The sequence below is a fragment of the Thalassophryne amazonica genome, chromosome 7 (assembly GCF_902500255.1).
Source record: "Thalassophryne amazonica chromosome 7, fThaAma1.1, whole genome shotgun sequence".
NCBI lineage: Eukaryota > Metazoa > Chordata > Actinopteri > Batrachoidiformes > Batrachoididae > Thalassophryne > Thalassophryne amazonica.
Genome location: NC_047109.1, coordinates 61,665,345 through 61,680,987, shown reverse-complemented (window position 1 = coordinate 61,680,987; position 15,643 = coordinate 61,665,345). Strand labels below are relative to the sequence as shown.

General features: G+C 38.3%; 1 protein-coding gene across 1 annotated transcript in view; it reads right to left on the bottom strand.

Annotated features, from left to right (window-relative positions):
- sept7b (septin 7b) overlaps positions 1 to 15,643 on the bottom strand; it is a 45,319-nt gene that overhangs the window by 5,751 nt on the left and 23,925 nt on the right. The window contains 6 exon segments of the mRNA XM_034174303.1: positions 3,638 to 3,658; positions 4,550 to 4,560; positions 4,562 to 4,679; positions 7,105 to 7,156; positions 10,376 to 10,472; positions 10,571 to 10,663. Coding sequence (XP_034030194.1) covers positions 3,638 to 3,658; positions 4,550 to 4,560; positions 4,562 to 4,679; positions 7,105 to 7,156; positions 10,376 to 10,472; positions 10,571 to 10,663 — 392 coding nt within the window.

The window sequence follows — 15,643 nt, the reverse complement described above, 5'->3', positions numbered from 1 at the left end:
AATGTAGTGAAACATTTTGATAAACTTGGTTATGAGGTAGTGAACAGTATTGTGACAACACTACTTCGCATTCCCTGAAAGAAAACGCAGCAGGAGGTAAGATTTCAGGACAAATCCATCGAAGCTCTGAGAAGAACGAGACACCCAGAGAGCCCTGAAAGCCAGAACCAAGAGGCAGGAGCTAGAGCAAGGAGGACTCTGCACTAACTCTTTATAGTGCAGGTACTGATCAAATGTTAGCGATTGCTCACCAGTGTTTTTCACTGTATGAAAGCATAGAAACTGCCATAAAATATGTGGAGAGGTTACCTGTGACTATGAGGAACATGAAAATTGTCAAATCTGTCCTCTCTGACACAACACAGACCTGTCTAATTTACAGTATAGTAGTCAATGAAGCAAAATAATTAGTTATAAATAAATGGGCAAATAAGGATGAGGAGGGACCAGGACAGTCACAATCCTGAAATAAGAAATTTGAATCATACTAAAACAAGACTAATGCATGCTAAATTTATGTGTCTGAAAATATGCTGAACTTTATCATCGCAGATGTTATCACATGCTTCAAAATGTTCAATTTCAAAAATATCAAATGTCATAAATTAATCCAGCAACAGAATGTGGTGCATTACACATCCTGATTCCTGATTTCAAATTAGAACACCCGGTGTGAATACGGGATTCATATACTATTGATCTTGTTATATTAACAAGTGGCTGTTTGATTTTTAGACAAAACGTCTTTTTCCACTCTGGGTTGCAAGCAGATCCATATCACATCTGCAGCGGCGACTACCAGTGGAAAAAGGGAGAAGGCAAAGGTGTTTTACTTTTAGTATCAAAGATATCAATAGTAAAATATTATTATTGTTGTTAACTGAAACCAGATATATTCTCACCAGCAATTTTATTTTTCAACATAGGACATGAGTTAGCCATCTTCTGGCCACAGTCGCAGCATTTTGGGAATTTAAAAATGTTTGTTATTCTGCATTGAAACAAGCATTTCCAGCTGATGATGATCTTATTGCTGCAAACTACAAAAGCCCACAAAGGTTGACCATACACTACACAATGACAATGTGATACTTCCATATCATAAACCTGTCATCAGCATATTGCAGAAGAACACACAATTGCAGTAATACAAATTTTTAACATGTCAGAATTGTTCCTATGCCATTCTAACTCATAAACATAAACAAGTTCGCACATTTACTCCATGCATGTTGTAAAGGCCAGCATTTCTCCACTACAATCTTATAACGTAGAGCTGTATCCCTTTATTGTGCAATGTATGGCCAGCTTTAGTTGGAGGGGAAAGGCTAGCCTGGTGTCCCAGTCACATTTCAAGTAATGTCCACCTGAATGTGTAACAGGCAAACAAAATCGTTTTTTAAAATCAAATAAAAGGATGTTGAAATTCTAAGCATAAACAAATTGACATCTGTAACCAATAACTGAGACAAACTGTGTGTCTGTTAAGTACTGGTAACCACTCCAAATACAGCATGTACAGGTATCTATTATTAACATCAGCTGAGCAAATAGCACATAGACACATACAGCTCTAACATACCAGTGGAAAAAATTAAAGACATGTTAAAGAAAAAAAAACTGTTAATGTGTAGCTGGGATTAGAGAACAGAGTGAAAGGAGGAAAGCTGAAATACAACCCGAAATCAGAAAAGCTGGGATGCTATGTAAAATGTCAGGGGGCAGTGATTCTTAAGGTACCTGACACTTGCATGAATTTGATCTGTGCACTGGCACACAACCTGGCTCGTCAATGAGTAAACGCGTCGTAAACTGTATGAACTATGTGGCTGCATGCCAGTGCACAAAGAAACTTTGAAATGTTCAAAATTTCTGGCACACAATTTCATGCCACTTGCATGAACTAGTCGTGAACATTGCGCAACCTATTTGAAAATACTGCATGTCACCGTGTGTCAATGCACGCAGGGCATCTATTATAGATGCAACAAGATGTTGCATCTATAATAAACATAACTTTACAGTTACATTATCTAACTCATGAGAAGGAATGAAAATGCAAATGCTTTACCAGTCCATTACAATATATATTATAAATAATTACCTTTGAGAGAAGATTCCAAATGTGTTCACCACATGAAGCACACAAGACAACCTGCAGCTGTAGATAATTTCTCTGTGATTCTCGGAGTGATGCGAGAATGGTTTCATCAGCCAAGTTCTGAGAGCAAATGTGTCATCGGCTACGAAATGATTATTTTATATAGCGTGGCGTCAAGCGGGACACATTGGCACAATGAATTGGGTGGGGGTGAATTTCTAACTTTCATGTTTAGATCAACTTTATTCATGTCATTTCATTCATTGCCTACTTGCATAAACATTTATCATGAACAAAAGTAACAGAAGAAAATAAATCTTGTATTATTTGTTCCTTGTAAAAAATAATAAATGAATAAATTGCACGGCAGTGCGGGGATTAAATTTGTGCAAGTGTCAAGGTGCCTTTACATTGGCTTTTATTTCATTGCAGATATTTAATGTTGTCAATTTAATTTAATGTGTTTAAGACCTGCATTTAAGGCCTGCAACACATTCCAAGAAATGTCACGACAAACAGCTTACTTCCATGGCCATGCCTTTGTAATGTGCAGAGAATATGGTTTTGCATTGTCTTTTAGAAAAGTGCATGGATGTCCTTTCTAAAGTTGTCATATTGAAGGCCGTATACTGCATGTTCCTCTAAAAGCTCAATGTACTTTTTTCCTTTATTAATCCTGCCATCACAAAAGTATAAATTGCCTTTGCAAAGTGCACAGACACAACCCCATACCATGGCAGACCCTGGCTTTTGGATTTGATAACAGCCTCGATGGTCCTTTTCATCTTTGGTCAGAACAATGTCCATTTCTTCTAAAAAAAGATCTACAACACTGATTTGTCTGATCGCAAAATATGTTTCCAATTGATGGCCCAACCCAGATGCCTGCAAGCCCAGAGAAGTTGACGCCACTTCTGGACATGGTTAACATAAGGCTTTTCCCCCCACATTAAAGTTTTAAGTGCTATTTGTGACTAACTCCATATTGTAATACTTGAGAAAGTTTTCCCAAAGTAATCTCTTGCCCATGTGGTTGTATCAGCTATTAATGAATGATGGTTCTTGACGCAGTGCCATTTGAGGGACTGGAGATCAGGGGTGTTCAGGTTAGGCTTGCGTCTAAGCCCTTTACACACTGAAATTCCTACAGGTTCCTTGAATAGTTTGACATTATGCACTGTTGAGGGAAAAATATGCAGGAATAGATGTATACTTACAAATGGAAATAACGTGACAAAACATGAAATATGCAACAAGACAGAAGTAAAAGAAAATATAAGAATTGCGCTGGGGGGGGGGGGGGGGGGGGGTAGCAGCTATTGGATATTTGCATATCCATACAGTCCCATTTTCTGATTTGGGGTTGTATATCAATGTGTAGGTACATAAATATCTGTGGACCTACACAAAAAGCTGCAGATAAGTTTCATACTTATACATGTAATTTTTTTTTCCCTTTCATGGTCAATGAGACAGAGGCCCAAAGAAACAAACATTTCAAAAAGAAATGAACATATCAAAAATGTCAACACTTACATTCCTTCAACTGTGTCAAGTCTAAAAACAAAAACCCAAACAACCAGACAAAGACACACATGCACAAAAACACATCATGCAGTTATGAGGTTAGACAATGCACATGCCCAGTGAGTTGTGTCACATTTGTTACAGCTTAAATAATTAGCATCAGCAGCATGAGGGCTACAGTTAGCTGGAGTCAATTAGCATTTACATGCACAGATGGAAAATGGTAGTTTGAATAAAACCTGAGCTAAGAGTAATTTTATGCCAACTATAAAAGCTAAATCCTTGATATTCAAATTCAAAGAACAAAAGACAAAGTGACTGAACTGGCCAAAAAAATTGTCCCAGTTTGATTAAAATTTGATTTAAATATCAGTCTCTTCTATACTGGAGTATTGCAATGCCCTATTCTCTGGCTTACTGTAGTCCAGCATTAGGATCTCCAACCGGTTCAAAATACTGCTACCAGAATTTTAACAAGAAGCAGAAAGTTTGTTCACATTACACAGATTTTTGGCCTCCCTTCATTGGCTTCCTGTTTCTGTGAGGTCTGATTTTAAGGTTCTGTTACTAACTTACAAAATGATTTATGAATTAGCACCTTCCTACCTATTTGACCTAATTATACCCTCCGTACCAGCCCGTGCGTGTTCTCAGGGTGTAGGACTACCTTGTGCCCCTAAAGTTAAAAAAACAACAAAAAGGCCATAGAGCCTTCTCTTGTCATGCACCTGGGTTGTGGAATGATCTTCCCGCAGGGATAAAACACTCAGATTCCGTAGAAACATTCAAATCCAGACTAAAGATGCATCTATTCTAACGTTAAAAGTTTTAAAGTTTGTACTCTGGTGTCAAAATTCGGCAATGGGAGATCAGTGTCAGACCGCCTGTCTGGACTACACCCACTGTGTCTTCAACACTTACTTGGTGGACAGTTTGAGCTTTAGCCCTGTTGTTGTCGACCCCGTTGTAAGTGACGGCAGCCAGTTTCCTGCTGCGGTAGTTTTCATAGTGAACATTATTTGTCACATCTTTCAGATCCTGCATATGGGTTCTGGATAAGAGAGCAAAACATTAAAGCAATGCAACAGTGATGTTTCAACTGCACTTTCTAAATTAGAGTCACACAGCATCATGAACAATTGAGTGACGTCTATGTGGCTTGACTGTTGAACGGGAAGGAAGAGGAGATCTTCTCACCTAAACATACAATATTACATGAAGTGAGATGCAGCTTTCTCTCCAGAAATCCTAAATCAATTAACATACTCAGAGTGCCAACACACAGTGAAAGGTCTGTAAGAAAACTCACAAGTATAGTAGATGCTTGCATGTATTAGAGCTAATAAAAAACGTGCTCTGTGGCATTAAAAATGAAAATAGGGCAAGCATGTCTTGTTTTTTGGTCCGGTGTAATTATGCGAGTGAGGTCTGCACTAATGCTCAGACTTTTAGTCTGATTTCTGCTGAAATATTTTGGGATCTGTCCAATGTGTATTAATATCATTTACAGCAACAGTTAAGAAACGCCAAATCTTTAGTTCACTCACATCGTAAAGAAATTTTCCATAAAACAGACCTGTAATTTCACCTCTTGGATAAAAACTTTTAGTTGATAAAAAGAAGTCTGCGGATCACTATGGTCAATGACGGACTTTAGAGTAACTTTCATGTGAAGGCTGCTATGAATCTATACACTAAAAGTCAAGTGGCCTCTGTGTATGTGTATGCATGCATGCATGTGTATAACTTCGATCACAGTCAAACTGGGGAGAGCTGGCATTTGCCATTTGATACGCTTATGTATTTTGGATCAAGGATGAACACTGCCAAAACGGAATGTTGGCAGGACTACTACTACAGATATTAGCTAACAACAGTGAACAATGGACAATGATAATTACTTTCTGGACTCACACACATTCCGAATCATTATAGAACTTGGCATAATATATTACCACCCTTGAAAAATGTCAGCTACCTATTTTATGAACACTACTCAATCTAGAGCCCCCATAGGCAATGCGCTAGTTTAATGTAAACTGGTATAAAACGTTAATGTGATGTGTGAAAACAGAAAAGGAACAAGACATCAAATTACAATTACCTCTGTACTCGCCCCGTGTCACTCAGGGTGTATGTGTGCCCACTTTGTTCTTAGAAGTTTAAATTCACAGACACTTATAAACATGTACAAACAAAAGGAGGCCAAGCCAAACATGGTTCATGTGGCACAAGTCAGTGATCCTGATTCAGGCACAGCACAGCTGCTGTCTGACAATCATCATGCAAAACACATTGTTCACAATCAAATTCGGCAATGTTTTTTAAAGTACTTTTGGCTTTAGCAGCGCAGATGTCTGGTGTGAACAGGACATATTGAAATGAGTTTTAAAAGCACAAACCGATCACGATTGTAAAGCATTTCATCAACAATGTCTGCAGAGCAAAAATATAGCTGGAGGTGTTACATCAAATATCTGTCACTAGAAGTAAAAAGAAATCTGCAGTAGATGTCAGATTCTGACATCTGATGCCTTCTGTCAAAAGCTGCGTTACAGCAATGGGAGATTATGAAATATATTAGCTGAATGCAGAGAGAGAGAGAAAAAAAACTGCTTCCTTTTGTTCCATCTGACTGGTTCACTGAATAGGCGCTGCAGTAATAAATCGCTCTGTGCAGCCACAAAAGAAGCAGAGAACTGTGGAAATGAAAAACTCAAATCGTTGACTGACTATGTATTTTATGTATGTATTATGGGTGAATAACTGGGTTGGTCTTTCAGTCATTCATTCGTGGTATTTATTTCAAACATTTACATTTCACATATCTTTCTACCGACATTCAAAATGGAGTAGGCAGAGGTATAAACTTATGTCAGACCCGTTACATATGTTACATATGCAACAGGGTACCTGTTACATAGTAGGACTAACCTGGTTAAATAAAGGTTAAACTAAATAATTTTAAAGGGAAAAAAAAAATGTAATTTCATTCATTTGGAATAAGGCTGTAAGTAAGTCGCTTTGGCTGCTCCCTTGTTTGCACTCGGGGTTGCCACAGCAATTCCAAGGTGGATCTGCATGTTGAATTAGCACAGGTTTTACGCCAGATGCCCTTCCTGACATAACTCCACATTACATGGAGAAGTGTGGCAGGGGTGGGCTTTGAACCCGGAGCTTTCTGAACTGAAACCAAGCGCATTAACCACTTGGCCACCACGCCTGCAACTTTTGGAATAAAGTATTCACAGCGCTTCACTTTTTCACATTATTTGCAGTGAATACTTTCTGGATGCACTGTATGATTTTTGCACAAGTTCCAGGTTGCAAATTCCACACACAGTTCCAATAACAAATCACTTAAAATGTTTGTCAAAATAGAAATATTTCATTATTTGTCATCATGATCAAGTTCACTGAAAATATGCAGCCTTTGAAAAAAGTTCTTCATGGCTAATTTTTTTTTTCCCTATTACCTGATGAGCATATCCCTCAGGATGGTGAAGTCACAGTGGTCGCTGTTCTCCACTGGAGAGAGAAAACAAATCAGTGTCAGGTTATCAAAATAAACAACAGCTACTCTTTATTTGTACCTCAGATAACAGTTAGCACATTGTATTTCATGCACTGAAGAAATTCAGACACCATGACTTATGACATGGGTTAAAGCAATAAATTTTCATTTAACTGACATTTTTTCCTGGCAAAAATCAATGCCAGCAATTCCCTAAAATGTGGCGTAGTGGGGACACTCTTTTTTTCCCTCAATAAATACAATAAACACATTATATAGCATACAAATCTATTCTAAATAGCCTCTAAGGAGAGACAGACAAAGCATAAAAAGAATGCAAAACTTGAATATAAAGGTACATAAAAGGGTGGAGGGGGTGGGGTGTAGTCTGATTCTGGAGGGTCTGGGGGTGCTCTCCAGAACATTTTTTAAAGACCAAGTCAAATTTTGTGTATTCTGGTGACTTGTAATGGGTATGAAGCCCTCTGAAACAAATAAAACTCACTTCAATCTGTGAAGTAAAAACACAGTATTGATTATGGGGGGTCTGGGGGTTCTCCCCCACAAATGTTTTAAAAGCGCAAGTTAAATTTTGCATATTCTGGTGAATTTTAATGGGTATGAAGCCCTCTGAAACAAAGAAAACTCACTTCAAACTATGGGGGTCTGGGGGATCTCCCACAGAATTTTATTTAAAAGAGCAAGTCAAATTTTGTATATTCTGGTGAATTATAATGGGTATGAAGCCCACTGAAACAAATAAAACTCACTTCAATCTGTGAAGTAAAAACACAGTACTGATTATGGGGGGTCTGGGTTCTCCCCCACAAATTTGTTAAAAGAGCAAGTTAAATTTTGTGTCTTCTGGTGAATTTTAATGGGTATGAAGCCCTCTGAAACAAATAAACTCACTTCAATCTGTGAAGTAAAAACACAGTACTAATTATGGGGGTCTGGGGTTCTCCCCCACAAATTTTTTAAAAGAGCAAGTTAAATTTTGTGTATTCTGGTGAATTTTAATGGGTATGAAGCCCTCTGAAACAAATAAAACTCACTACAATCTGTGCAGTAAAAACACGGTACTGATTCTGGGGGTCTGGGGGATCTCCCCCACAATTTTTTTTTTTAAAAGAGCAAGTTAAATTTGGTATATTCTGGTCAAATTTAATGGGTATGAAGCCCTCTGAAACAAATAAAAGTCACTTCAATCTGTGAAGTAAAAACACAGTATTGATTATGGGGGGTCTGGGGGTTCTCCCCCAGAATTTTTTTAAAAAAGCAAGTCAAATTTTGTATATTCTGGTGAATTTTAATGGGTATGAAGCCCTCTGAAACAAAGAAAACTCACTTCAAACTGTCAAGCAAAAATTCTTTGTCTTCTGTAGTATTTGATCTGTTCTAATCCGGTGAATGCACCAAATGGATGATGTGTTGTTGGCTGTACAATCAATAAATACAAATTAGGGCCTAAAGCAACTGACAACGTTGTTCTGCTGTGCACAAAGTAACACTGTCACCAGTTTTGAAAACACATGTGCATTGAGAAACTCAAAACTGGCGTATTCACATTTAATCTGTAAAATGCTCTCACTCCTAAAACAAACTTGGGCTGCAACTAATGATTATTTTAGTAATCGATTAATCTTTTTGTTTTTGTTGTCTTTTTTTTTTTAACTTACATGTGAGTTTTGCCATTATTTCTTGGAGTTATTATTAAAAGGCCTTTATCACGCAACATCAACGTTTGACCTAGTAATAAAGTTATGATGTTATATTCTCATCAAAAACATACCTCGAGTAATGTTTTGTTTTATTTTGCACATACATACATCACTGACACACCACAGAGAGATTTCCATCAGGTTTCATCCGATTATGAGCATTTTTAGATGCCTACAGAAACTATCTCAACGACTGACAACATATTACAGCAAGAGTCCACAAAAGTATTTTAAAGGCCTGACTAAACTGTAATGTGATCTTTAATAAGTTATTTTCATGAAAAAAGACAAATGTGCAGTTCACTGCATTTTATTTTTTTCGTGTAAAAACACAGCTTAGATGTGGTTTGACCAAAACAAATTGTCATTAAACTTAAACAGTTGTATATAATTCTCGTTTTACATTACTTAGTCCAGATTTCATTTTATTTTATTTTGTGTTTATATTAGTTGTGCATATACTCTTGAATAATTTACCGTTAAATTTCACTATCTTTTAATTGGCTAAAAATTTCTCGCACCACGGAAAGCACCTTTTTGGAGTTGCACTCAAATCTCGTAATGCAAATTACAATGACAATAAAGGCGATTCTGATTCTTCTGATTATTATTAATATATAAATAAAATAAATAAATAAATTACAATTCGTAATACAATTTACTCTTTTACGACAACAAACACTAAGCAATTAATTATTCATTATACAGAAAACATGCACACAAACTGTGCTGAGATGCAAACAGCTTAATGCTAACTTTAACATTGAAAACGCCATAGACATGCTAACGTGTTAGCATCGGTCCCATTTTTAAGTTATAAAATACTTCTATCAACTGTAGAAGACCATAACGGGTCGGTTTAATATAAAAAAGGTAAATATTACTCACAGACATATTCTCTTAGGGGTTTAGCGGGGGGAAAATTGAGATAAAGCAACAAACCATCGAAGCAGAGTCGGATCACTGCTTCATTGGTTCAAAGCAAAACCACACCTCGCTCTACTTGGGGAGTGTCTGCCAATGTTCCCACGAAGACAGGGAGAAGGACTGTGGCTTATGCACTGAACTGTAGAGTTCAGTGGGCTCATGGCAAGCAGTAAACAGAGCGGAGAGGAGTGAAAATTCACAGTCACTTCCTCCGCAGTCCACACTGACATTGCTGCTGCTTTGATTAGCACAGAATGGGATGTTGCTTTGACAGTGAGCGTATCATATTTCGGCCACAAAACACGCATGACACCACGTGCGCACGCGTATGTGTGGTTAAATTTTCCAAATGACAGAAATCCGTCGTGGTGACGGAGAACTTAACCCATGACTTATGATCAGTTCATTTAGACAAGAATCTTCTATTACTGCTCAGGAAGCATCTGCAAAATTGTTTCATATTGGATCAGAACATGAGGACTTCATTACTGTTCATACGTTATAGCTGATGTAATGAATTAAGCATATAAAATTTTATAATTACAGTACAATTTTAAACACTTTTTACAGTGTAAACACTGATACCTTCTGCAACACCCCAGGGGTACTGCCTGCCTCTGATTCGCTTTCCGTTCACCTCAGTGATGGTGTTGCTTCCTACTACAGCCAGAGGCAACTTGTCCTGACAAAATTAATATGGCAAAATTAGTGCAAGGACAATACTGTGTAATAAAACAGTTTACGATGCAATAGGATGTGGAGACCAGGCAGAAAACACACCTTAATCTTCTTCACCAATCTGTTCTCTTCTTCATCATCTGTTTCAGGGAACTCATAGATCTTGATTTTGTGCTCTTGGATTTCCCGCATAATCTTGTGTAAACAGGAAAGAGAACACAAGCAGCCAATTTTGGCACATCACTAAGGCCTACATTGAATCCAGATCCTCACTCACCCTCCACCAAAAAACAAAACAGGGATCCCAGCCAAGTAAAAATAAATTAGAGGAAAAGGAAGATATTAGTTGGGGGTCAAGGGGGCCGCAGGCCTGAAGCTGAAGCGATTTTTTCCATTTCAAGGTGCTTTTGAAGACATTTCCTTGATATCAATTTTGTAAAAATGCAAGAAAACTTACCAGTGGTTTCTGTCTATTAGATGCCATAAACTGTGAGCTACACTTCTTTTTCATGCAACTGTACCACTGCATCAGTAGCTCAGTGTTTTGTTGAGAAAATATCACCATATCAATATTAGCCATTCCTCGAAAGTACAACAGCAGCCATAGTTCATTTCAAATGTTCATTGTTTTGTTGAGCCATTCACTTCACCATATCACTAAATATAAACAATGCCAAAATGTTCAACATCCATTGTTTATTTCATTAGTTCAATGTTTTGATTCGCTTGAAAATCTCTTCACTATATCACTATAAGGCATGAATATAGGATAGCTATATACAAATGTACATGATGTATAGTAAAAACATGACACATTTGGACTTAAATCTTTCTTTTTTTTGACAGATTGTACTGCAGTGGAATCTGATGATCTTTTCCTTGGTTTCTCTGACTTGGCTTTCTCTTTCTTTTGGTGTTTAAGCAGTGCCTTTTTGGAAAGTTTCTTGGCTACCCTGTTTTCATGAGCTTTTGTTTCAACAGCACTGGCCAACAGTAGTATATATGCCCTATCATTCCTTACTAAGAATTGTAACTTATGAAATGACTCACCACGTAGTTTGTAATTCTGTTTTCTCAATCTCTTCTTCTCAGCGTGCTTGCTTCCCTCGCAATGTTGTTTCAGTGACAGCCAACCTTTGCCACCATAGTTTATCACCTTTCCAACGCACAGACTACAAAGGGCTTTCCCTGGATCTTTGTGTTTGAAAATAAAATTTGAAAGCGGGTATCCATCGACTTGTTTTTCCAACCACGACCAATTCCACAAATTCTTTATCCCCCCATCCGAAGCTGTCACCAGCCCGCTGTCTCTCTTATGGAGGCTATCTTTCTTCCAAGACATCTTACAATATGAATACTCGCGTGATCACCCGAGCGAGCAACACATTATTATATCAAACAAAAGCACTACGCGATATATACCAAACCCAAACAGTATTTTAACCTATTAAACATACAGTAGTATTCAGAGTAATAGTAGTGCTATGTGACTAAAAAGATTAATCCAGGATTTGAGTATATTTCTTATTGTTACATGGGAAACAAGGTACGAGTAGATTCAGAAGATCCTCACAAATCCAACAAGACCAAGCATTCATCATATGCACACTCTTAAGGCTATGAAATTGGGCTATTAGTAAAAAAAAAGTAGAAAAGGGGGTGTTCACAATAATAGTAGTGTGGCATTCAGTCAGTGAGTTTGTCAATTTTGTGGAATAAACAGGTGTGAATCAGGTGTTCCCTATTTAAGGATGAAGTCAGCACCTGTTGAACATGCTTTTCTCTTTGGAAGCCTGAGGAAAATGTGACGTTCAAGACAGTTTTCAGAAGAACAGCGTAGTTTGATTAAAAAGTTGATTGGAGAGGGGAAAACATACGCAGCTGCAAAAAAATTATAGGCTATTCATCTACAATGATCTCCAATGCTTTAAAATGGACAAAAAACAGACGTGTGGAAGAAAATGGAAAACGACCATCAAAATGGACAGAAGAATAACCAGAATGGCAAAGGCTCACCCATTGATCAGCTCCAGGATGATCAAAGACAGTCTGGAGTTACCTGTAAGTGCTGTGACAGAACACGCCTGTGTGAAGCTAATTTATTTGCAAGAATCCCCCGCAAAGTCCCTCTGTTAAATAAGACGTGCAGAAGAGGTTACAATTTGCCAAAGAACACATCAACTGGCCTAAATAGAAATGGAGGAATATTTTGTGGACTGATGAGAGTAAAACTGTTCTTTTTGAGTCCAAGGGCCACAGACAGCTTGTGAGACGACCCCCAAACTCTGAATTCAAGCCACAGTTCACAGTGAAGACAGTGAAGTATGGTGGCGCAAGCACCATGATATGGGCATGTTTCTACTCCTACGGTGTTGGGCCTATATATCGCATACCAGGTATCATGGATCAGTTTGGATATGTCAAAATACTTGAAGAGGTCATGTTGCCTTATGCTGAAGAGGACATGCCCTTGAAATGGGTGTTTCAACAAGACAATGACCCCAAGCACACTAGTAAACGAGCAAAATCTTGGTTCCAAACCAACAAAATTAATGTTTTGGAGTGGCCTGCCCAATCCCCGGACCTAAATCCAATTGAGAACTTGTGGGGTGACATCAAAAAAGCTATTTCTGAAGCAAAACCAAGAAATGTGAATGAATTGTGGAATGTTGTTAAAGAATCTTGGAGTGGAATAACAGCTGAAAGGTGCCACAAGTTGGCTGACTCCATGCCTCGCAGATGTGAAGAAATCATGAAAAACTGTTGTTATACAACTAAATAGTAGTTTAATGATTCACAGGATTGCTAAAAAAGCAGTTTGAACATAATAGCTTTGAGTTTGTAGCATCAACAGCAGATGTTACTATTATTGTGAAAACCCCCTTTTATACTTTTTTTTTTTTTTTTTTTTACTAATAGCCCACTTTCATAGCCTTAAGAGTGTGCATATCATGAATGGGAAAAAGGTGTTTCTAAATCTGCTAAATAAAAATGTTGATACCCTGTATGACACGGTAACGATAAAACAAATGCCACATTCATATCATTGTAAAACACTAGGCTACTAAAAATAGCAACTGGATTATTTTGGCGGTTGGGACTCACACCTGTCATGCTTACACCAGGTGTAAAAGCCTTTCTCCATGAAGAACTCAAGTTGCATCAGTAAGGGCATCACGATGTAAAACTCATGTGGTTGCTTACCAGATCAGCTGTGGCGACCACAAGCAACTATGGCAAGCCAGAAGCAAAGATGTTTCATGGAATTTCTCGTTCAGTTTCTAACTTTTAAAGGAGCAGATATGAAGATGAAAATGTGATATCAAGCTCTTTATCAAATAAGACGATAAAAAGGATCATAATGTGCAAACTCAGATTTTTGACTCCTTACTTTTATAACAGCCGTGTGTGTGTGTGTGTGTGCGCGCGTGTAGGCGGGGTGTCAATACTCACAATAATTCTTGCGATTCTTAAATGTCCAAAATCAATATACTGTAGTTCAAATTAAATTTTTTTTATAGATTAGGTGGAAAGAATGTAGTTCCACTGTCATTCAGGAGAGGGAACAATGTATTTGTTACAAACCTCAGCATTAGTGAATGTGAGATGAAGCCCTGTTGTGTCAAGGCGTTCCAACTAATTGCATCAGGAAAATTTCATAACTTAAAGATCCATTTAACAGCTGATTAGAGACTACTCACATCTAGTGGTCATATGATTTGGAGCACCACAACTATGATTTTAGGAAACTGGAGATTATATATATATATATATATACACATACACACACACACACACATACATACGCACACACTAAGGCAAATATTTGATCTAGTGTCAATGTTGCAAGTTTTCCCACCTACAAAGAATGGAGAGGTCTGTAATTTTTAATCGTAGGTACACTTCACAGCGAGCTGTGCTGTGCTTACTGAAATGCTCCACATTTCAGTAAATTTTTTGGAAAATCTGTGCCGGGCGGCAGAGCCAAATTAAACCTGAGAGTAGGGCACAGTATAACGGCACTATGATGAAATACATATTTGATCACCTACCAACCAGCAAGAATTCTGGCTCACACCGACCTGTTAATTTTTCTTTAAGAAGCCCTCTTATCATGCACTCTTTACCTGTATTAATTGCACCTGTTTGAACTTGTTACCTGTATAAAAGACACCTGTTCACACACTCACACTCCAACCTATCCACCATAGCCAAGACCAAAGAGATGTCTAAGGACACCAGGGACAAAACTGTAGACCTGCACAAGGCTGGGATGGACTACAGGACAACAGGCAAGCAGCTTGGTAGAAAACAACTGTTATGATTATTTATTAGAAAGTGGAAGAAACACAAGATGACTGTCAATCTCCCTCGCTCTGGGATTCCATGCAAGATCTCACTTTGTGGGGTAAGGATGATTCTGAGAAAGCTCAGAACTACACAGGAGGACCTGGTCAATGACCTGAAGAGAGCTGGGACCACAGTCACAAATATTACATTAGTAACACATGATGCTGTCATGGTTTAAAATCCTGCAGGGCAGCAAGGTCCCCCTGCTCAAGCCAGCACATGTCCAGGCCCATTTGAAGTTCACCAGTGACCATCTGGATGATCCAGAGGAGGCATGGGAGAAGGTCATGAGGTCAGATGAAACCATAATAGAGCTTTTTGGAATCAACTCCACTTACCATGTTTAGAGGATGAGAACAACCCCAAGAAAACCATCCCAACCGTGAAGCATGGGGGTGGAAACATCATACTCTGGGGGTGCTCTTCTGCAAAGTGGACAGGACGACTGCACCGTATTGAAGGGAGGATGAATGGGGTTTTGGCAAACAAACTCCTTCCCTCAGTTAGAGCATTGAAGATGGGTCATGAATGGGTCTTCCAGCATGACAATGACCCCAAACACACAGCCAGGGCAACTAAGGAGGGGCTCCGTAAGAAGCATTTCAAGGTCCTGGAGTGGCCTGGCCAGTCTCTAGACCTGAACTCAATAGAAAAGCTTTGGAGGGAGCTGAAACTCCAAACCTGAAAGATCTACAGAAGATCTGTATGGAGGAGTGGACCAAAATCCCTGCTGCAGTGTGTGCAAACCTGGTGAAAAATTACAGGAAACGTTTGACCTCTGTAATTGCAAACAAAGGCTACAGTACCAAATATTAACATTGATTT